The following is a 23726-nucleotide window of genomic DNA, read 5'->3' as shown; positions in this document are numbered from 1 at the left end:
TCTAGCAGGGTGAGACCGGGTGCTGCAGACTTTTCTTGTGCCCGCGCCAATTCGTTGACATATATGTTGAAGAGGGTGGGGCTTAAGCTGCATCCCTGTCTCACCCCACGGCCCTGTGTGGGCGACAGAAGAGGGTGAGATTATTCGACCGTGCGTCGGATGGTAGCGCCCTATGCATTTCTATGGAACAGTACCGCTATGTGTGAGTTTCGCCCGGTGTGAGTGATACATGTTACCATTCCGCCCCTTCTCACCTTACCATGTGCACATATGCATGTAGTGTAACTCCCATTTTGCCTGCATTTTCACCCCCGGCCCCCATGTTTCAGGGCAGACGCTACTGGTGACCGCATTCACAGTTTATTGATTCTCATGCCCCGATCCACATAGGACATGAGCCTTCGTGCAGTGCCCTATCGCCGCGGGGCCTATGGGTTGACACCGCCTCGGGTCTCCGAACTTAGGGGAGACAAACACACCTACCATGTGTGAGGTCCCGCACTCAGGCCCACACTAAGGCCTGGTAGTGCCAGCTGATGGTTAGTCACATGCCATTCCACTTCATGCTCCAAGTAGCGTGGAAGAGAGCTTCCTCCATGACGTGCAGAGTCCCATACTCAGGCGAACCTGAGACCTGGTAGCACATAACCGCTGGACACTGGCCATCACCATTTAATGTTCACTCTCAGCGGGCAGTGTTCAATTCAAACCTTTGCGGTTTAGAGCTATCCAAGCATGCAGGGAACACAAGCTTTTGTTTCGTCACAGCCATCTGTGATCAGACTGATCCCGGCAGGACGCTTAATCAGCCGTTCCCAATAACTTGGATCTCCCTCTCCCAGCCGGAGCTGGGGCAGCGTTCAAGCCATCGTTCTCTGATTGGCTGCCTGTCTAGGGGAACAGAGTCGAGCGAGAGGCCACAGTTCACGGATCAAAAAGGTTTGAGGTTAGGGTTGGCTTCCGGGTTCTCCGCCGCCGCCGAAACGGAGGGAAGACATTATACCCCCGCCTGAGCCCAGAAAGTTTGGCTGGGTTCTCAGTGCCGCGCGAGGATCCTGGGCGAGACTCAAGCCGCTTCAAAATTGGAGACCATGTCGGGAAGTCCCGGTTCACTGGTAACCCCCAATCCCGTTCGGTAGCGGCCGACTCACCTGCCCACAGGTGCGCCATGCGGCCGTGCTTTACGGCCGCACGGGGAAAGGGGGATGAGCCAGTCGGGCGCAACCCAGGCAACTTGGGCATGTAAGGGATTTTGAGCCATAGCCCTCCCTTGTTTACTCTCTTTCGGCCTGCACCGTCATCAGAGTGCCCTTTTGCTCTGCTGACCATCAAAGTGGTCTCCCAACCATGGTTGGGGTTTTCGTTGTAAGGAGTATCGAGGAATATCAAATCCACTTGGCCTGATGCGGCCCCTGGTGATTTAATCACCCTCATCACTCGAGGCCTCTTCCTCTAGCCGGTCAGCACGGAAAAATTCTCTCAGCAGGTCTATAGAGTAGAGCAGGACTCTCCAGCTTACCAGCTTTGCGAAGGCTGTCCTTCGGCAATCCGATACTCCCATAGCTCGCAGCACTTGGTTGTTACGGTGGGCCACTTGCCCGTGGTCCCTACTGGGAAACAGAAATCACATTGCGTCAACACCCACCTCGGAATCAACACTCACCTCGGAATGTCTCTTTATCTCTATTTATCTCTTTCTCTATATATCTCTCCTTTGTATATATTTTATATATTTTATATTTCTCTCTATATCTCTCTTCATCTCTATATATTTCTATCTCTCTCTCTCTTTATCTCTTTCTCTCTATATATAGTTCTCTCTCTCTCTCTCTCTCTATATATATATATATACAGTGCCTTGCGAAAGTATTCGGCCCCCTTGAACTTTGCGACCTTTTGCCACATTTCAGGCTTCAAACATAAAGATATAAAACTGTATTTTTTTGTAAAGAATCAACAACAAGTGGGACACAATCATGGAGTGGAACGACATTTATTGGATATTTCAAACTTTTTTAACAAATCAAAAACTGAAAAATTGGGCGTGCAAAATTATTCAGGCCCTTTACTTTCAGTGCAGCAAACTCTCTCCAGAAGTTCAGTGAGGATCTCTGAATGATCCAATGTTGACCTAAATGACTAATGATGATAAATACAATCCACCTGTGTGTAATCAAGTCTCCGTATAAATACACCTGCACTGTGATAGTCTCAGAGGTCCATTAAAAGCGCAGAGAGCATCATGAAGAACAAGGAACACACCAGGCAGGTCCGAGATACTGTTGTGAAGAAGTTTAAAGCCGGATTTGGATACAAAAAGATTTCCCAAGCTTTAAACATCCCAAGGAGCACTGTGCAAGCGATAATATTGAAATGGAAGGAGTATCAGACCACTGCAAATCTACCAAGACCTGGCCGTTCCTCTAAACTTTCAGCTCATACAAGGAGAAGACTGATCAGAGATGCAGCCAAGAGGCCCATGATCACTCTGGAGGAACTGCAGAGATCTACAACTGAGGTGGGAGACTCTGTCCGTAGGACAACAATCAGTCGTATATTGCACAAATCTGGCCTTTATGGAAGAGTGGCAAGAAGAAAGCCATTTCTTAAAGATATCCATAAAAAGTGTTGTTTAAAGTTTGCCACAAGCCACCTGGGAGACACACCAAACATGTGGAAGAAGGTGCTCTGGTCAGATGAAACCAAAATTGAACTTTTTGGCAACAATGCAAAACGTTATGTTTGGCGTAAAAGCAACACAGCTGAACACACCATCCCCACTGTCAAACATGGTGGTGGCAGCATCATGGTTTGGGCCTGCTTTTCTTCAGCAGGGACAGGGAAGATGGTTAAAATTGATGGGAAGATGGATGGAGCCAAATACAGGACCATTCTGGAAGAAAACCTGATGGAGTCTGCAAAAGACCTGAGACTGGGACGGAGATTTGTCTTCCAACAAGACAATGATCCAAAACATAAAGCAAAATCTACAATGGAATGGTTCAAAAATAAACATATCCAGGTGTTAGAATAGCCAAGTCAAAGTCCAGACCTGAATCCAATCAAGAATCTGTGGAAAGAACTGAAAACTGCTGTTTACAAATGCTCTCCATCCAACCTCACTGAGCTCGAGCTGTTTTGCAAGGAGGAATGGGAAAAAATTTCAGTCTCTCGATGTGCAAAACTGATAGAGACATACCCCAAGCGACTTACAGCTGTAATCACAGCAAAAGGTGGCGCTACAAAGTATTAACTTAAGGGAGCTGAATAATTTTGCACGCCCAATTTTTAAGTTTTTGATTTGTTAAAAAAGTTTGAAATATCCAATAAATGTCATTCCACTTCATGATTGTGTCCCACTTGTTGTTGATTCTTCACAAAAAAATATAGTTTTATATCTTTATGTTTGAAGCCTGAAATGTGGCAAAAGGTCGCAAAGTTCAAGGGGGCTGAATACTTTCGCAAGGCACTGTATATATATATATATATATATATATATATATATATATATATATATATCATTATTTATCTCTCTATATATTTTTCTCTCTCTATATATATATATATATCACTATTTCTCTCTCTATATATTTGTCTCTCTCTCTCTCTCTCTCTCTATATATATATCACTATTTCTCTCTATATATATTTTTCTCTCTCTCTATATATATCACTATTTCTCTCTCTATATATTTTTCTCTCTCTCTATATATATCACTATTTCTCTCTCTACATATTTTTCTCTCTCTATATATATATATATGTATCACTATTTCTCTCTCTCTCTATATATATATATATATCACTATTTCTCTCTATGTATATTTTTCTCTCTCTATATATATATCTTTCTATCGTCCTTTATCTCTACATCTCTCTCTCTAGCTCTCTTACTCTATACACCACCAGTCAAATGTTTTACAACACCTACTTATTCAAGGGTTTTTCTTTATTTTGGGTATGTTCTACATTGTAGAATATTAATGAAGTCATCAAAGCTATGAAATAACACACATGGAATCATGTAGTAAACAAAAAAGTGTTAAACAAATCAAAACCTATTTTATATTTGTGATTTTTCAAATAGCCACCCTTTGCCTTGATGACAGCTATGCACACTTGTTTGTTTACTGCATGATTCCATGTGTGTTATGTTATAGTTGTGATGTCTTCACTATTATTCCACAATGTAGAAAATAGTAAAAATAAAGAAAAATCCTTGAATAATTAGGTGTTCTAAAACTTTTGACTGGTGGTGTATATTGAGTCCATTTTAGAATAAGGCTGTAACGTAACAAAATGTGGAAGAAGTCAAGGGGTCTGAATACTTTCTGAATGCACTGTATACTTCATGTTATATGCACAATTGAATGTGTGTGCGTGTGTGTTTTGTGATTCCCTTCCTTGAGCAACATCACATTTCACTACATCATTGTATCACTGTACTACGATCAGGCTCATTGACAGGAATAACTTTTTCAGAGATTCATTTGATCAAATATAAACTTGTAATGTATTTGAGTTTGAAAAAGGCTTCTAGGGTTTATTTTTCAATTTGAAATGTCAGACTTGATTTCCCCTAAGAAAAAATGTATCAATCCATACCAAAAAAATGTCCATTAATTATAATCCACGTAATAATTAACATTTCCTGATGCTGTAGGATTATTTTCCTGCTGTAGCAAACTGGCTCAATTTAAGAGCCTACATCTGTACACACTGCAGAGGCACGAACACTGATGAAAAGCATGATTCAACTGAAAGAACTCACTGCGGGAATGGAGCGGAGGAGGGGAGACGAGGAGAGGAGAGGAGCGGAGGAGGGGAGACGAGGAGAGGAGAGGAGAGGAGGAGGGGAGACGAGGGGAGGAGCGGAGGGGAGACGAGGAGCGGAGCGGAGGAGAGGAGACGAGGAGAGGAGCGGAGTGGAGGAGGGGAGACGAGGAGAGGAGAGGAGAGGAGTGGAGGAGGGGAGACGAGGAGGGGAGCGGAGGAGGGGAGACGAGGAGAGGAGAGGAGAGGAGAGGAGAGGAGAGGAGAGGAGAGGAGAGGAGAGTCACAGAGAGCGCGTGGGCCGGAGAGTTTCCTGCACGAAAGGTGTGATGATGTAATTGTGTTGAAAGAGAGAGAGAGTGAGAGAGAGAGAGATAGAGATAGAGATGAGTGTGCTAGTCTAATCTCAAGCCTTGATGAAACACACTATGCCACCCTATACATACCATACCACCCTATATATACCACCCTATATACGCCACCCTTTATACCACCCTATATCATATTAATATTATACTAGTTCCCCGCAAATAGTTTCTTAACTTCCATTAATCAATCATTGATCACATAACTAATGCAACATGTGGACTTCACTTCCTGCTGTGTGGAAGATGGGTTCTATTTTATGACGTGCCATATGCAATGAGTGAGGGGGGAGGAGCTGAAACTTTGGGCACACACACACACACACACACACACACACACACACTGCCATGACATTAAACAAGTGCACAAAACACACCACAGTAGATTACACCACATCAGATGATATCTATAGATTGAGATTATATGCCTGTCAAAAGGTTTTGTGTTGGCTGTTGGGTAGCTGCTAAAGGGGTTTGTGTCTTATGATGCAGTGTGAGCTAGTTAGAGCCGTTAAACCGCCAAACAGCTACAAACCACAGAGTACTCAATGAGACAGAATAAATAGGAGTTTTTCCGAGTGTTGTTTTGAGGGAGGACTTAGTTTATATATACAGTATGTTTCGAGATGTGGACGCAATGGAGTGTCTCCGTGTCGCTTGAGTTGCGACCCAGGTTCCGCACTTGATCTCAACTGCGCTGCGATGAGAAGGATAAAGTGCATGCAGTTCGCTAAGAGTGTGTCTGTCTGCAAAAACTGTACACACCACGTCGACCTTGGGGTATGTGTGTGTGTGTGTGTGTGTATGTGCGTGCGTACAGGACCCAGAGATGGAAGGCCGATTTGAGAGTGTGATATGCACGTTCCCATCCCAACAAAATCACACCCACCCGTTTGCCTGTTTCCCAGGCCCCGTCCTCCGTTCTACCGATCTAGTAGTATTGTTTATGAAACCGAGAGAAACCGGATTTCATTATCAATATTCCGTCTGTGATTCACAGTACCCAGCGACACAGCATGACTGTAGTGAGCTTCTGACGTCACCAGGGGAGAATTATCGAATCGTCGGCAGCGCGTCCAATGAGCGGTGTGCATGGGCTTTGCTGGAGGAGAGCGGCAAGCGGCAGAGGCGGTGAAACTGCCCAGAGTATTGAAGCAATGGGATAGCGAAGGGATAGCGTAAGAGATCCGCACCACGCTCCTCTTTTAAAGGACTACTATACACAAAATATTTAGCATTTTTACCCAGCGTTGCAAAAGACTTAAAAGGACACAAGGAACTGGTAATTTATTTATCTTTTGTATTCTTATTCTCTGTCTATCTCTATGGCGTCTCTCTCTCCTCTCTCCCCTCCTCTCTATCTCCACCCTCCTCTATCTCCCCTCGTTCCCTCCTTTCTCCATCCCCATCTCTCTCCCCCTCCTCTCTATCTCCCCCCTCCTCTATCTCCCCTCTCTCTCGCTCTCGCTTGCTCTACAGTCACGGACTGCGCTGGGGAAAAAGCAATGCTGTTGAATGAAACTGTGGTATTGTTACGTCTTTAGCCTACTTATACAGAACCGTCTGATGTGTTTATTAACAGATCGTTTGTTGACAATAAAACACAATAATAGAAAACAGATGTATAAATAGAAACCATCAAAAGGAACGTGTATTGCGGTTAAGTGGCCTATGTGTGTGTGCGTGTGCGTGTGTGCCTGTACGCGCGTTCGTGTGCGTGTATGCATGGGAGAGAGGGAGGGGAAGGAGGAACCGAGGGAGGGCAGACGAGAAATTTGTGAATGGAGCTTGCTGGTTTGGCGCGCGCTGGCGGAGTTAAAATTAGCTCGGTGATTTCTGTCTGCGCAACTCTAGAATCAGAACGATCTCGCGGATTCTAAGCGCTGCTGCACGCGCGCGTTCATATTTGGGATATTCTGCTATCACAGTCTCTGTGTTGTTCTTTATATAAAACCCATGTTTAACGTTTTTCTAAAAATAGAACCCTTCATTGCAAGGTGATGGCTCCAAGCCTAAGAGGACGACTCTATTTCGGACACATATGTCGGGTGAGAATACAACACATTGATTTTGTTTTCCTTCATTTGGATATGTTTTAGATGTTGCTGTCGGTTACCCTATGTAGCCTACCACTTCAAAAGGTCAGGTTATTGCATTCAGTAGGAGCAAAAGGAAAGCAATTTCAAGATGATTCATTGCAGTTTGGAGAAAAGTCATACCTAGTTGTGTGTGTGTGTGTGTGTGTGTGTGTGCTTGGTGTGTGTGTGTCTTCTAACAAGAAGCATTAGACTACCAGGCAACATCTTGTGTTGTGTAATGTACACTAATGGATTTGGCTATTTCAGCCACACCCTTTGCTGACAGGTATATAAAATCGAGCACACAGCCATGCAATCTCCATAGACAAACATTGACAGCAGAATGGCCTTACTGAAGAGCTCAGTGGCTTTCAACGTGGCACCGTTATGGGATGCCACCTTTCCAACAAGTCAGTTGATCAAATTTCTGCCCTGCTAGAGCTGCCCCGGGCAACTGTAAGTGCTGTTGTGGTGAAGTGGAAATGTTTATGAACAACAACGGCTCAGTCGCGAAGTGGGAGGCCACACAAGTTCACAGAACCCTCTGTCTCGGTTGCGACACTCACTACAGAGTTCCAAACTGCCTCTGGAAGCAACATCAGCACAATAACTGTTTGTTGGGAGCTTCATGAAATGGGTTTCCATGGCTGAGCAGCCGTACACAAGTCTAAGATCACCATGCGCAATGCGAAGTACGCCGTTTCGGTCCAGGGTATCCTGCGCCGGCGCTGCATGCTGTGTCTCCGGGGCGCTGGGAAGGTGCAGTGCGTCCTATGTCTGTGCTCCGCCCGTGCCGGGCGAATGTGGGTATTGAGCCTAAGGGAGAGGTGCATGTGGTATGCACCATATCTCCAGTGCTCACCCACAGCCCGGTTCAACCTGTGCCTGCACTCTGGATGGTCCAGGCGGCTAAAGTGATCATCCAGCCTGGAGGAGTGATGCCAAGGCTGCGCACCAGTCCTTAGCCGTCTGTCCTTAGCTGCCAGAGCCACCCGTCAGTCAGGAGCTGCCAGAGCCGCCCGTCTGTCCTTAGCTGCCAGAGCCGCCCGTCACTCCGGCGCTGCCGGAGTCTCCCATCTATTTGGGACCCGCGGCAAGGGTCCCCAGTCTGAGGTCGGCGGTGAGGGTTGCCGCTCCCAAGGCGCCACTTAAGTGGGCCGAGACTATGGTGGAGTGGGGTCCACGTCCCATGCAAGAGCCGCCACCGCGGACAGACGCCCACCCAGACCCTCCCCTATAGGTTCAGGTTTTGCGGCCGGAGTCCGCACCTTTGGGGGGGGGGGGGGGGGGTACTGTCACGTTCTGACCTTAGATCCTATATTATGTCTTTGTGTTAGTTTGGTCAGGGCGTGAGTTGGGGTAGGTAGTCTATGTTCTTTTTTCTATGTTATTTTTTCTATGTTCTGTTTATGTGTTTGGCCTAGTATGGTTCTCAATCAGAGGCAGGTGTCGTTCGTTGTCTCTGATTGAGAATCATACTTAGGTAGCCTGTTTTCCCCATTTTAGTGGTGGGTAGTTGTTTTCTGTCTCTGTGTCTTCACCAGACAGAACTGTTTCATTTTCGTTCGTTCTCCTTGTTATTTAGTTTTTTTTGTGTTCAGTGTTAATAAATATCAACATGGACACGTATCACGCTGCATATTGGTTCGATCCTTCATACTCCTCGTCAGAAGAAGACGAATCCCGTTACAGACTCATGGTGTAATCATAACAACATGCAGGAACTCATGTTATTCCGCTCACCCGATCTAGAATTCCTTACAATCAAGTGCAGGCCAATTTTACATACCAAGAGAATTCTCGTCATTTATAGTCACAGCTGTGTACATCCCCCCTCAAGCAGATACCAAGACGGCCATTAAGGAACTTCACTGGACTATATGCAAACTGGAAACCATACACCCTGACACCCTGACACACCCTGACATGGAACCCAAACCGGCTGCTCGTGTGCGCCAACGTGCGCATCCGTGAATAACTATATTTTGTACCCCCACACCAAACCAATCACGACACGCAGGTTAAAATATCAAAACAAACTCTGAACCAATTATATTAATTTGGGGACAGGTCGAAAAGCATTAAACATTTATGGCAATTTAGCTAGCTAGCTTGCACTTGCTAGCTAATTTGTCCTATTTAGCTAGCTTGCTGTTGTTAGCTAATTTGTCATGGGATATAACGATTGAGTTGTTATTTTATCTGAAATGCACAAGGTCCTCTTCTCCACAAATTCATCCACACATTAAACGGTCAACCAAATAATTTCTAGTCATCTCTCCTCCTTCCAGGCTTTTTCTTCTCTTGACTTTATATTGCGATTGGCAACTTTCATAAATTAGGTGCATTAGTCGCCACTGACCTCATTCGTCTTTCAGTCACTCACGTGGGTATAACCAATGAGGAGATGGCACGTGGGTTTCTGCTCATATAAACCAATGAGGAGATGGGAGAGGCAGGACTTGCAGCGTGATCTGCGTCACAAATAGAACTGACTTCTATTTTAGCCCTTGGCAACGCAGATGCTCGTTGGCGCGCGCAAGCAGTGTGGGTGCAATATTGAATAACATAGATTTCTAGATTTATTTTGCGACGCGAGCAGTGTCGTCAGCCTGTGAGGCTGCATTTACTGTAGCTGGGGATTTTAACAAAGAAAATTTGAGAACAAGTCTACCTAAATTCTTCCAGCATATTGATTGCGCTACTCGACCACTGCTACTCCACGATGCATACAAAGCCCTCCCTTCGGCAAATCCAACCACGACACCATCTTCCTTCTTCTGTCTTATAGGCAGAAACTCAAACAGGATGTACCAGTGACGAGAACCATTCAACGCTGGTCTGCCCAATCGGAAGCTACGATTTTGGGGCGGCAGGCAGCCTAGTGGTTAGAGCGTTGGGCCTGTAACCGAACGGTTGCTGGATCAAATTCCTGAGCTGACAAGGTAAAAAAATCTGTCGTTCTGCCCCTGATCAAGGCAGTTAACACACTGTTCCCCAGTAGGCCGTCATTGTAAATAAAGGTTACACATTCAAGATTGTTTTGATCACTCGGACTGGAATATGTTCCGGCCAGCCTCAGAGAACAACATCGACCTATACGCTGACTCGGTGAGTGTGTTTATAAAGAAGTGCATTGGAAATGTTGGACCCACTGTGACTATTAACCTGTTGGATCTCTAGGGGCGCTATTTCATTTTTGGATAAAAAACGTTCCCGTTTTAAGCGCGATATTTTGTCACGAAAAGATGCTCGACTATGCATATTCTTGACAGTTTTTGAAAGAAAACACTCTGAAGTTTCAGAATCTGCAAAGATATTGTCTGTAAGTGCCCCAGAACTCATTCTACAGGCGAAACCAAGATGAAACGTCTAACAGGAAATGAGCAGAATTTCTGAAGCTCTGTTTTCTAATGTCTCCTTATATGGCTGTGAATGCGACAGGAATAAGCTTAGACCTTCTGCCGTTTCCCCAAGATGTCGGCAGCATTGTGACGCATTTGTAGGCATATCATTGGAAGATTGACCATAAGAGACTACATTTTCCAAGTGTCCGCCTGGTGTCCTGCGTCGAAATTGGTGCGCAAAGCCAGCTGCAAGTTTTTTTCCATTTGATTGAGAGGAGAAACCATGCTTCCACGAACGATATATCATCGAAGAGATATGTGAAAAACACCTTGAGGCTTGATTCTAAACCACGTTTGCCATGTTTTCAGTCGATATTATGGAGTTAATTTGGAAAAAAGTTCGCGTTTTGAGGACTGAATTTTCGGGTTTTTTTTGTAGCCAAATGTGATGTACAAAACGGAGCTATTTCTAATACACAAAGAATCTTTTTGGAAAAAACTGAGCATTTGCTATCTAACTGAGAGTCTCCTCATTGAAAACATCCAAAGTTCTTCAAAGGTAAATTATTTTATTTTAAGGATTTTATGTTTTTGTTGAAATGTTGCGTGCTGGATGCTAACGCTAATGCTAATCCTAAATGCTACGCTAGCTAGCTACTTTTACACAAATGATTGTTTTCCTATGGTTGAGAAGCCTATTTTGAAAATCTGAGATGACAGTGTTGTTTACAAAAGGCTAAGCTTGAGAGATGGCATATTTATTTCATTTCATTTGCGATTTTCATGAATAGTTAACGTTGTGTTATGGTAATGAGCTTGAGGCTGTAGTCACGATACCGGATCCGGGTTTGGGAGATCAGAGAGGTTAAAACCTGCACTAACCAGAAACCGTGGATGGATGGCGGCATTCACGCAAAACTGAAAGCGCGATCCACCGCATTTGACCATGGAAAGGGAATATGGGAATATGTCTGAATATAAACAGTGTAGCTATTCCCTCCGCAAGGCTATCAAACAAGCAAAATGCCAGCACAGGAACAAGGTTGAGTCGCAATTCAATGGCTCAGACTCGAGATGTATGTGGCAGGGTCTACAGGAAATCACGGACTACAAAAAGATATCCAGCCATGTCACGGACACCAATGTCACGCTTACAGACAAACTAAATGCCTTCTTTGCCCGCTTTGAGGATAATACAGTGCCATCGTCTCGGCCTGCTAACAAGGACTGCGCACCCCCCCCTCCTTCTCCGTGGCTGACGTGAGTAAAACATTTAATTGTGTTAACCCTCGCAAGGCTGCTGGCCCAGTGAACAACTTTAAACATCAGCTATCTGAGCAGCTAACCGATCGCTGCAGCTGTACATAGTCCATCTGTAAATATCCCATCCAATCTACCTACCTCATCCCCATATTGTTTTTATTCACTTTTCTGCTCTTTTGCACACCAGTATTTCTACTTGCACATCATCATCTGATCATCTCTCACTCCAGTGTTAATCTGCTGATTTGTAATTACTTTGCTACTATGGCCTAGTTATTGCCTTACCTCCTCTCGTCATTTGCACACACTGTATATCAACTTTCCTTTTTTTCTATTGTGTTATTGAGTGTATGTTTTGTTTATTCCATGTGTAATTCTGTGTTGTTGTTTGTATCGCACTGCTTTGCTTTATCTTGTTCAGGTCGCAGTTGTAAATGAGAACTTGGTCTCAACTAGCTTACCTGGTTAAATAAAGGTGAAATAAAAAATAAATTAAAATAAATTAAAATCTGATAACCATGTGTAAGTGACAAATCAAATTTGATTTGATTTGGGAAGCATTGAGACTACAGAAATTCAGCCGTGACAATATATTTGATAGATATTCTGCTGTTTAAAGCAACGAGGATGTTAGTCAATCTATTGAGGTCAGATTGAATTGATTTGAGAATTCTGTTAAAGTACATTAGATTAATTTTATAATTTGAGATGGAGCTGAATTTTATCTATGAACTTCAATATGTTTAGGAGCGATCGAGATGCATTATCTAGTAAAATATCGGCTGCGTGTAACGAGACGAAGTGATCAGTAGATTTGAGGGAAATGGGTCTTACTTCCTTTGATTGAGGAATTGCCTGGGCCGGAGGTTCCATAGATAAATAAAAATAGCAGAGGAGAAATCGGATCACCTTGTCTGCTGCGTCTAGTGATTCTGAATGGATTGTAGCACATATTGCCTGTTATAACTATTGCTGAGGTATTGGAAAATAGTATTTTAATCAAATTAATGAAATTGGAGCCAAGAGGGACCAGAGATATGACCATTCAAAGATTTTTATGCAGCGAGAGATAATACAGATGAAACGTTTAAGATATATATATATATTTTTTTTTTTACATTTTTACCTTTATTTTACTAGGCAAGTCAGTTAAGAACAAATTCTTATTTTCAATGACGGCCTAGGAACAGTGGGTTAACTGCCTGTTCAGGGGCAGAACGACAGATTTGTACCTTGTCAGCTCGGGGGTTTGAACTTGAATATGTAATAGTTGAGGATAAACTTTTTTTAACTAACCCACTTTGGTCCGTGTAGACCAATTTGGGTAAGTAAATATCGGACAACAATATTTTGGAAAACAGATTATTACTTGTGTTTATCAAAGATAGATAGGATGCACTAGTGAGAACACTTTTTATTTAACCGGGTAAGTTGACTGAGAACACATTCTCATTTACAGCAGCAAGCTGGGGAATAGTTACAGGGGAGAGGATGAACAAGCCAATAGTAAGCTGGGGATGATTAGGTGACAGTGACAGTATGAGGGGCAGATTGGACATTTTGCCAGGACACCAGGGTTAACACCCCTACTCTTACCATAAGTGCCATGGGATCATTAGCGACCACGGAGAGTCAGGACACCCGTTTATTAACATCCCATCTGAAAGACAGCACCTTACACAGGGCAATGTCCCCAATCCTACTGGCCCTCCAACACCACTTCCAGCAGCATCTGGTCTCCCATCCAGGACCTACCCTGCTTAGCTTCAGAAGCAAACCAGCAGTGGGATGCAGAGTGGCATCCTTCTCCTTTTCTAAAAAAAACTGCAATATGTGCTGTATTCACATCTCTCCCTAATGAACCTCTGTAAACGGCTGTGTTAATCATTTAGACCAATACTGGACCTAATTGATTCCAACATTTTATATAGACCTCAGGGAGAATACCGTCTCATCCAAATTATTTGCCTTTATTCATGCTTTCCAGTGCTCTTTTGAGTTCATTGAGAGAGAGTTGGTCTCCCAGAGAGGCGGCTTCTTTTGTTGAGAGAAAAGAGGAGTTCTTAATTATTTTAGAAATAACTTAGTCTTGCTTGGTGTGGATTAACAATCAGAGGTGTACAGTTACTTATAGAAGCGGGCGAGTCTTTGATTGATTCATTTGGGTTCTGATAGTAATTCCCCTGTTTCAGATACAATAGTTGCTTTATCAGCTAATTGATGATTACTGTGTAGCTTGTTGGCCAGTAAACAGCTGGGACGATTACCATGGAAGTAATAGTGAGTCTAACTCGATGGATGGCAAATTCTGCTCCCTGTCTTATCAATAAATGATGTTATACCTTGACCTTGGAAAGAGTAATAGCTACCTGGTCTGAAAAATGTGTTTCTTGAGAACATACTAACGCAGTTAACAACATTTGCCATTTGGATATCTTCTTTTATTGTGATGTATTCAACCCAGATGCAAATGCAATTGCATTATTTTTAATAAAACCATTGGTGGCATCCCATAGAATCAGATGATCATCAATATAATTTTGATTGATCATTAGGAATCATTTTAGTTACATTTAAAATTGAAACGGCATTTTGTGGCTCTTTTAGGAGATTCTGACATTTGTAATTGGCAGTATTAGGCATGGTGGTCGGACACGCTCATGTGTCAAAATGTTAATCTTTTTAATTTGAGAAAATAGAGGTGTAGATAATATAAAATCGATTTGAGATAATGTTTCATGACTGTTTGAGTAGAAAGTGTACTCATTTGCTTTTGGATTAGTACAGACGTTTCCGTGAGAAGACAGATGTTGGGTATGTCTCATGGTCTGACAAACACAGCTGTAGCTCGGCCACCTTCCACCGCAGATGTGGAAGGCTGACATAGGCGTATGTGGGTGGATTTAGACGCAGCCCATGCAAAACAGATATACAGTGCCTTGCGAAAGTATTCGGCCCCCTTGAACTTTGCGACCTTTTGCCACATTTCAGGCTTCAAACATAAAGATATAAAACTGTATTTTTTGTGAAGAATCAACAACAAGTGGGACACAATCATGAAGTGGAACAACATTTATTGGATATTTCAAACTTTTTTAACAAATCAAAAACTGAAAAATTGGGCGTGCAAAATTATTCAGCCCCTTTACTTTCAGTGCAGCAAACTCTCTTCAGAAGTTCAGTGAGGATCTCTGAATGATCCAATGTTGACCTAAATGACTAATGATGATAAATACAATCCACCTGTGTGTAATCAAGTCTCCGTATAAATGCACCTGCACTGTGATAGTCTCAGAGGTCCGTTAAAAGCGCAGAGAGCATCATAAAGAACAAGGAACACACCAGGCAGGTCCGAGATACTGTTGTGAAGAAGTTTAAAGCCGGATTTGGATACAAAAAGATTTGCCAAGCTTTAAACATCCCAAGGAGCACTGTGCAAGCGATAATATTGAAATGGAAGGAGTATCAGACCACTGCAAATCTACCAAGGCCTGGCCGTCCCTCTAAACTTTCAGCTCATACAAGGAGAAGACTGATCAGAGATGCAGCCAAGAGGCCCATGATCACTCTGGATGAACTGCAGAGATCTACAGCTGAGGTGGGAGACTCTGTCCATAGGACAACAATCAGTCGTATATTGCACAAATCTGGCCTTTATGGAAGAGTGGCAAGAAGAAAGCCATTTCTTAAAGATATCCATAAAAAGTGTCGTTTAAAGTTTGCCACAAGCCACCTGGGAGACACACCAAACATGTGGAAGAAGGTGCTCTGGTCAGATGAAACCAAAATTGAACTTTTTGGCAACAATGCAAAACGTTATGTTTGGCGTAAAAGCAACACAACTGAACACACCATCCCCACTGTCAAACATGGTGGTGGCAGCATCATGGTTTGGGCCTGCTTTTCTTCAGCAGGGACAGGGAAGATGGTTAAAATTGATGGGAAGATGGATGGAGCCAAATACAGGACCATTCTGGAAGAAAACCTGATGGAGTCTGCAAAAGACCTGAGACTGGGACGGAGATTTGTCTTCCAACAAGACAATGATCCAAAACATAAAGCAAAATCTACAATGGAATGGTTCAAAAATAAACATATCCAGGTGTTAGAATGGCCAAGTCAAAGTCCAGACCTGAATCCAATCGAGAATCTGTGGAAAGAACTGAAAACTGCTGTTCACAAATGCTCTCCATCCAACCTCACTGAGCTCGAGCTGTTTTGCAAGGAGGAATGGGAAAAAATTTCAGTCTCTCGATGTGCAAAAATGATAGAGACATACCCCAAGCGACTTACAGCTGTAATCGCAGCAAAAGGTGGCGCTACAAAGTATTAACTTAAGGGGGCTGAATCATTTTGCACGCTCAATTTTTCAGTTTTTGATTTGTTAAAAAAGTTTGAAATATCCAATAAATGTCGTTCCACTTCATGATTGTGTCCAACTTGTTGTTGATTCTTTAAAAAAAATACAGTTTTATTTATCTTTATGTTTGAAGCCTGAAATGTGGCAAAAGGTCGCAAAGTTCAAGGGGGCCGAATACTTTCGCAAGGCACTGTCTCTAGCTTAAACTGACGGATTTGGATGGGGATCCTTTTATTGACGCATGGGTGCATCAATAGACTTTTAACTTTTTTAAAATTTTTATAAAGGCAATTTTCTTTCCATTATGGATACATTTAAGAAAAGTGATTATGCCTTCTTGGTCTTCGCCTTTACCCAAGATGGTGATTTTGAGTTTCTTATGTATCGTTATGATTACACCGTTAATGTTTGGAGCAGATTTAAAAAAACAGCCAGTTTGTACAAATGGTTCTGCATTCTATGTGCGTCCTGATGGAGCCGGTGTGTTCTAGGAGCGTTGCCATATCAATAGGGTTTCATAGTGGGATTTCAAGACAGCTGGAACCTTTGATAGGACCAATTAGGTCTTTCTAATTCTGAGAGGGAATAGCTAGTGTTGCCATTGTTTTTCAGACAGGAATGTTATGTTAATGATGTAATCGTTATCTTTAGTGCTGATACTGTAAGCCCATGGATGTAGGGAAAAAAACAGGACCAACAGGGAAACTCACCCATTGGTCGTATCCCTCCCGGTAAACCCTCCCGGTAAACCCTCCCGGTAAACCACTCCCTGGCTATCCATATTTATTTATTTGTTAATTAAAGTGAGCCTTCTGGTTTGCTATATAAGGAATTTCAAAGGATTTATAGCATTTGCTTTTACTTTTGATACTTAAGTATATTTAAAACCAGAAACTTTTAGACTTTTACTCAAGTAGTATTTTACCGGGTGACTTTCACTTTTACTTGAGTCATTTTCTATTAAGGCACTTGTCAAACTCCACTAGGCCCTCCACTAGGCCCTCCATGAAGGGCCGAGTGCCTACGGGTTCCCTTGTACGTGATTGATTAATTACGGTCTCTGATTAGTAAGGAACTCCCGTCACCGGGTTGTCTAGGTCTTAATTGAAAGGAAAAAACAAAAACGTGCAGACACTAGGCCCTCCACTAGGCCCTCCATGGAATGAGTTTGACCACTGTATTAAGGTATCTTTACTATTACCAAAGTATGGCAACTGGGAACTTTTCCCACCACTGATGGATGGGTGGATAGATGGGTGGATAGATGGGTGGATGGATGGATGGATGGATGGATGGACGGATGGATGGATGGATGGGTGGATAGATAGATGGATGATGGATGGATGGGTGGATAGATGGATGGATGGATGGACGGATGGATGGGTGGATAGATAGATGGATGGGTGGGTTGATGGATGGATGGATGGACGGGTGGATAGATGGATGGATGGACAGGTGGGTTGATGGATAGATGGATGGGTGGATAGATGGATGGGTGGATAGATGGATGGGTGGATGGGTGGATAGATGGATGGATGGATGGGTGGATAGATGGATGGATGGATGGATGGATGATGGATGGGTGGATAGATGGATGGATGGATGGGTGGATAGATGGATGGATGAATGAGTGGGTTGATGAATTAATAGATGCAGTTTTAGTCGGAAGTTTACATACATTTAAACTCAGTTTTTTCACAATTCCCTGTCTTAGTTAGGATCAACACTTTATTTTAAGAATGTGAAATGTCAGAATAGTAGTAGAGAGAATGATTTATCTCAGCTTTTATTTATTTCATCACATTCCCAGTGGGTCAGAAGTTTAAATACACTCAATTAGTATTTGGTAGCACTGCATTTACATTTTTTAACTTGGGTCAAACGTTTCGGGTAGCCTTCCACAAGCTTCCCACAATAAGTTGGGTGAATTTTGGCCCATTCCTCCTGACAGAGCCGGTGTAACTGAGTCAGGTTTGTAGACCTGCTTGCTCGCACACGCTTTTTCAGTTCTGCCCACAAATTTTATATAGGATTGATGTCGGTGCTTTGTGATGGCCACTCCAATAATTTGACTTTGTTGTCCTTAAGCCATTTTGCCACAACTTTGGAAGTATGCTTGGGGTCATAACTTCCTGATTGATGTCTTGAGATGTTGCTTCAATATATCCACCTAATTTTCCTGCCTCAAAATGCCATCTATTTTGTGAAGTGCACCAGTCCCTCCTGCAGCAAAGCACCCCCACAACATGATGCTGCCACCCCCGTGCTTCATAGGTGGGTTGGTGTTTTTTGGCTTGCAAGCCTCCCCTTTGCTCCAAACATAACGATGGTCATTATGGCCAAACAATTCTATTTTTGTTTCATCAGACCAGAGGACATTTTTCCAAAAAGTACGATCTTTGTCCCCATGTGCAGTTGCAAACCGAAGTTGGGCTATTTATGGCGGTTTTGGAACAGTGGCTTCTTCCTTGCTGAGCGGCCTTTCAGGTTATGTCGATATAGGACTCGTTTACTGTGGATATAGATACTTTTGTACCTGTTTCCTCCAGCATCTTCACAAGGTCCTTTGTTGTTCTGGGATTGATTTGCACTTTTCACACCAAAGTACGTTCATCTCTAGTAGACAGAACGCGTCTCCTTCCTGAGCGGTATGACGGCTGTGTGGTCCCATGGTGTTTATACTTGTGTACAATTGTTTGTACAGATGAACGTGGTACCTTCAGGTGTTTGAAAATTGCTCCCAAGGATGAACCAGACTTGTGTAGGTCTTGGCTGATTTCTTCTGATTTTCTCATGATGTCAAGCAAAGAGGCACTGAGTTTGAAGGTAGGCCTTGAAATACATCCACAGGTACACCTCCAATTGACTCAAATGATGTCAATTAGCCTATCAGAAGCTTCTATAGCGATGACATCATTTTCAGGAATTTTCCAAGCTGTTTAAAGGCACAGTCAACTTAGTGTATGTAAACTTCTGACCCACTGGAATTGTGGTGCAGTGAATTATAAGTGAAATAATCTGTCTGTTAACATCTGTTGAACAAATTACTTGTGTCATGCACAAAGTAGATGTCCTAACCAACTTGCCAAAATTATAGTTTGCTAACAAGAAATTTCTGTAGTGGTTGAAAAATTAGTTTAAATGACTCCAATCTAAGTCTATGTAAACTTCCGACTTCAACTGTAGATGTATATATATGGATAGATTGATAGAGTTGTGATGGACACCTCTCTTTCTCTCTCTCTCTCTCTCTCTCTCTCTCTCCTCACCTTTCCCTCTTCATCCTCCCTCTCTCCCCCAACTCTCCCCTCATCTCTGCCCCCTGGACTCATATCCTCCTGTCCCTCTCCTCACCCTCTGTAGCATGATATACTACAGTACCCATAATGCTCTGTATTCTGTATCCGGTTTGATCTAACTAAACACGTTCCTAAAGCTAACACTATGGTGTCCCGCCTCCTTATTATTTCAATACAGCCTATTCCCCCCCTTCTTCTTCTTCTTCTTCTTCTCTCACCTCCCTCCATCCAGATATGATCCTCTCCCTAGCTGCAGCTATGAGCAGCGGCGGCATCCCCCAGAACACTACTTCCTCCTCGCCCTTTGACCCCTCGCCCCTGGACCCCTGGCTTGACCCCTACCCTGACCCCTACCCTGACCTCCCCGGGGTTAACGCCTCCTCCTCCGACGTCCCCGGCCGCACCTATACCTCCGACCTTGACTTACGACCTCTGACCTCACAACAGGTTAGACATGATGTCATCAAGTATAGTTTACTTTTATGTTGTGATTGCTGATTTCATTGCTTTAAAAAAAGTACAGTGACCTTTGGGTGTTTTGAGAATTGCTTAACATATAAATTATAATTTTTATTGTTGTTGTTGTTATGATTATGATGATTTTTATTTTATTATTGTGGTTGTTATTGTTGTTATTAGCATTATAATGATGATAATCATGATAAGGATATGAGGATGATTATTGTCATCAACAGGATGTTAGCCCATGGGATGTGGCGTTATGTGTAACGGGTACACTCATCGCCTGCGAGAACGCTCTGGTCATCTCCGTCCTCTTCTACACGCCGACCCTCAGAGCGCCGATGTTCATCCTGATTGGCTCGCTGGCATTCGCCGACCTCCTGGCGGGTCTCGGTCTCATCCTGAACTTCGTGTTCACCTATCTTGTCGAGGGAGAGGTCGTGACCTTGGTTGCCACAGGGATACTCATTGCGGCATTCTCGGCATCCATCTTGAATATCTTAGCGATCACCGTGGACAGGTACGGTAATATTTATGTCTCTCTTTATATCTTAAAATTAGATTTGCAGGGATACAGACGGTTTCAAATGTTCTGACTTTGCGGATATCTGCTTTGTTGAGAAACGTTTTACTTGCTATGACAGAGATGTGCGGTGTAGTTGAATGCAGTGAATGTGCTAAAGGTGTAAATGTGAATGTAAAACACGGACTGGATTTCAAGTGTTCATTGCATTACAGGTACCTGTCGCTGTACAACGCGCTGACCTACCACACGGAGCGGACTGTCCTCTTCACATACCTGGTGGTAGGGGTCATCTGGTTGGTGTGTCTGGTTCTCGGGGCCCTCCCCGCACTCGGGTGGAACTGCCTAGACGACCAATCAACGTGCTCAGTCTGTCGACCCGTCACCAAATCCAACGCCGTCGCCCTCGCTGTCTTCTTCCTACTGGTTTTCGCGTTGATGATGCAACTCTACCTGCAGATCTGTCGGATCGCGTTCCGTCACGCTCAGCAAATCGCCGTCCAGCATCAGTTCCTCGCCATTTCCACGACCAAAGGAGTCCAGACGCTCTCCGTGATTCTCTGCGCCTTCGCCATGTGTTGGCTGCCGTTTGCTATGTATTCTATCGTGGCAGATTCAAGCTATCCTATCATATACACATACTCTACGGTGCTGCTGGCGGCGTGTAATTCAGTCATAAATCCTATTATATATGCGTTCAGGAACCCGGATATACAGAAGGGGCTCTGGTTGGCGTGTTGTGGGTGTGTCCCGTCAAATCTGAGTCTGAGACCTCGAGCCAGGACATCCAGTGATGTATAGGGAAGCATTGTTCATGGTTACGACCGCTCCAACCTCTCCCTCCGGCCCTGGACCTGGCAATGTCTAGGGAGGGGGTGTAGCGACGTTTATAGAAGGGGGGCAGGATGATGTCGGTATTGGAGGAGGTGTGGGTGTACGCCTTCCAACCTAGCTCTGTGACCCAGGGCCTGCAGCAAACTTGGACATCCAGAAGAGAATGTGGTGGTGAGATCAAGGGACATGTTGATGACCCCCCCTAGGATCTCCAGTGAGGGGGTAAGCTTTAGGGAGAGGACTCAGTGAGGTCAAAGGGGACCCTAAGAGGCAAGAGGGAGGGTGTGGGGTGGTGACCTGGCAATGTAACCCCCTTCCCATCCTTCTCCAGGGTCTAGATCAGAGTTGCAGGGGCGCATGCGGCTCTCCTTCATCAAAGGATGAGGGGCCATGGACTGGACTGAGAAAGCCTGGGATGGTTTGCCCTGGGCCTAGGCTATACTTTGCAATGCCACTTCAGTGGGGGATCATAGGCCTCTACAAGGCTACTCGTTCAGAGGATGAGCACGAGTAGTACAGCCTAAGGAGTGGCCTCGATGGAAGATGAGCCGGAACTTACTGATGAGCTAACTTGCTAATGATGAGCTAACTTGCTTATGATGAGCTAACTTGCTTACTGATGAGCTAACTTGCTTATGATGAGCTAACTTGCTAATGATGAGCTAACTTGCTTATGATGAGCTAACTTGCTTATGATGAGCTAACTTGCTTATGATGAGCCAACTTGCTTATGATGAGCTAACTTGCTTATGATGAGCTAACTTGCTTATGATGAGCTAACTTTCTTATGATGAGCTAACTTGCTTATGATGAGCCAACTTGCTTATGATGAGCCAACTTGCTTATGATGAGCTAACTTGCTTATGATGAGCTAACTTGCTTATGATGAGCTAACTTGCTTATGATGAGCCAACTTGCTTATGATGAGCCAACTTGCTTATGATGAGCTAACTTGCTTATGATGAGCTAACTTGCTTATCATGAGCCAACTTGCGTATGATGAGCCAACTTGCTTATGATGAGCTAACTTGCTAGTGATGAGCTAACTTGCTAGTGATGAGCTAACTTGCTTATGATGAGCTAACTTGCTTATGATGAGCTAACTTGCTAGTGATGAGCTAACTTGCTAGTGATGAGCTAACTTGCTTATGATGAGCTAACTTGCTTATGATGAGCTAACTTGCTAGTGATGAGCTAACTTGCTAGTGATGAGCTAACTTGCTTATGATGAGCTAACTTGCTTATGATGAGCTAACTTGCTTATGATGAGCTAACTAGCCAACAATGTTGATGTGTGTTAGGTGGGAATGCTACGACCTTGAGGTTTTCATTCAAAACCTTAGAAACTATCATGCCACAATGATCTTGTTGCTGATGATGACTAAAGCTCTTGGATAAAAGACAAGCGTATAACGCATAACAGACAGACAGACAGACACGCAAAGCCAATATGAAGTCTGATTCATTGTTACCCTTGGAGAAGAAACATACCATTTTTTGAAAAGCCCACAAGAGGTTTCCCTGTTATCACCAATGCCATAAACCTCCTAATTTTTTATATATTTTTTTACAGCTGCTAAGCAGTGTATGTTGCCGGCCTACAGTCATGAGGTATAGAAATGCAATTACAGTCAAGTCATCGTTCTAGTAATTCTAGAAACACACTGGGCAGCTAAAACCGTTTCAGCACCACGGACAGCGAAACACAGCGTCAAAAGCTAATTTCAGCACCAGCGAGCTGATGCTTGTAGTCCCTACTTGATTCTGTTCTATGGTCAGTTTTTGCATTCTCCCCCTTACTGGTTAATTTAACCAATTTGGGAAGTGAAATCTGATTCTCGATCTGTGACTAAGGTCAAGGGAAATTCTATCCGGAGCCAGCTAACCAGACAGTCGTTTCAACACTTCTCACTGGTTGTACGGTTGAATAATTCATTGGAAAACAGGCCTGGTGTGTAGAGAAGGAGAAAACACAGCCCTGTGAGTTTATCTTTCCAGACAGACAGAGCGAGAGGTGACAAAACGTGTGTCACAGCCGGGGCTCATGTTCGCAGGGCCTTTGGCGGAGGTTCAATCACTTTGTGGTGTGGTGGGTTCTAACCATTCTAGTTCTAACTAATGGTTCTAAATGACGCGGAGGGTTCTAACCATTCTAGTTCTAACTAATGGTTCTAAATGACGCGGTGGGTTCTAACCATTCTAGTTCTAACTAATGGTTCTAAATGACCCGGTGGGTTCTAACCCTTCTAGTTCTAACTAATGGTTCTAAATGACTCGGTGGGTTCTAACCATTCTAGTTCTAACTAATGTTTCTAAATGACTCGGTGGGTTCTAACCAAGTGACAGCAGAGGGAGTCTGTCATATCTGACTAGTATCCTTTTAGAATGATCATAGGTTGAAAGTATTGTGTGACAGGCAATC

At 43.6% G+C, this 23726-nt stretch overlaps 1 protein-coding gene across 1 annotated transcript; it reads left to right on the top strand.

Moving 5' to 3' along the window:
* The first annotated feature begins 19223 nt into the window (after positions 1-19223).
* On the top strand, positions 19224-22227 carry LOC110531429 (G protein-coupled receptor 12-like). Its single transcript, XM_021614628.3, has 3 exons — positions 19224-19932; positions 20181-20467; positions 20686-22227. The coding sequence occupies exons 1-3, from the start codon at positions 19720-19722 to the stop codon at positions 21269-21271; spliced, it is 1086 nt and encodes a 361-aa protein (XP_021470303.3). The 5' UTR covers positions 19224-19719; the 3' UTR covers positions 21272-22227.
* Positions 22228-23726: the final 1499 nt, after the last annotated feature.

This window comes from Oncorhynchus mykiss, chromosome 9, assembly GCF_057628025.1.
Source record: "Oncorhynchus mykiss isolate SJ-2025 chromosome 9, ASM5762802v1, whole genome shotgun sequence".
Taxonomy (NCBI): Eukaryota; Metazoa; Chordata; class Actinopteri; order Salmoniformes; family Salmonidae; genus Oncorhynchus; species Oncorhynchus mykiss.
The sequence above is the reverse complement of the archived record's forward strand: the minus strand, read 5'-3'. Positions and strand labels throughout refer to the sequence as shown.

Bases quoted from the DNA above. Each gene is read 5' to 3' on its own strand.
- LOC110531429 (XM_021614628.3), top strand. From the start codon at position 19,720: ATGATCCTCTCCCTAGCTGCAGCTATGAGCAGCGGCGGCATCCCCCAG. The intron at 19,933-20,180 runs GTTAGACATGAT...TGTCATCAACAG, and splicing joins GACCTCTGACCTCACAACAG to GATGTTAGCCCATGGGATGT. The intron at 20,468-20,685 runs GTACGGTAATAT...ATTGCATTACAG, and splicing joins TTAGCGATCACCGTGGACAG to GTACCTGTCGCTGTACAACG.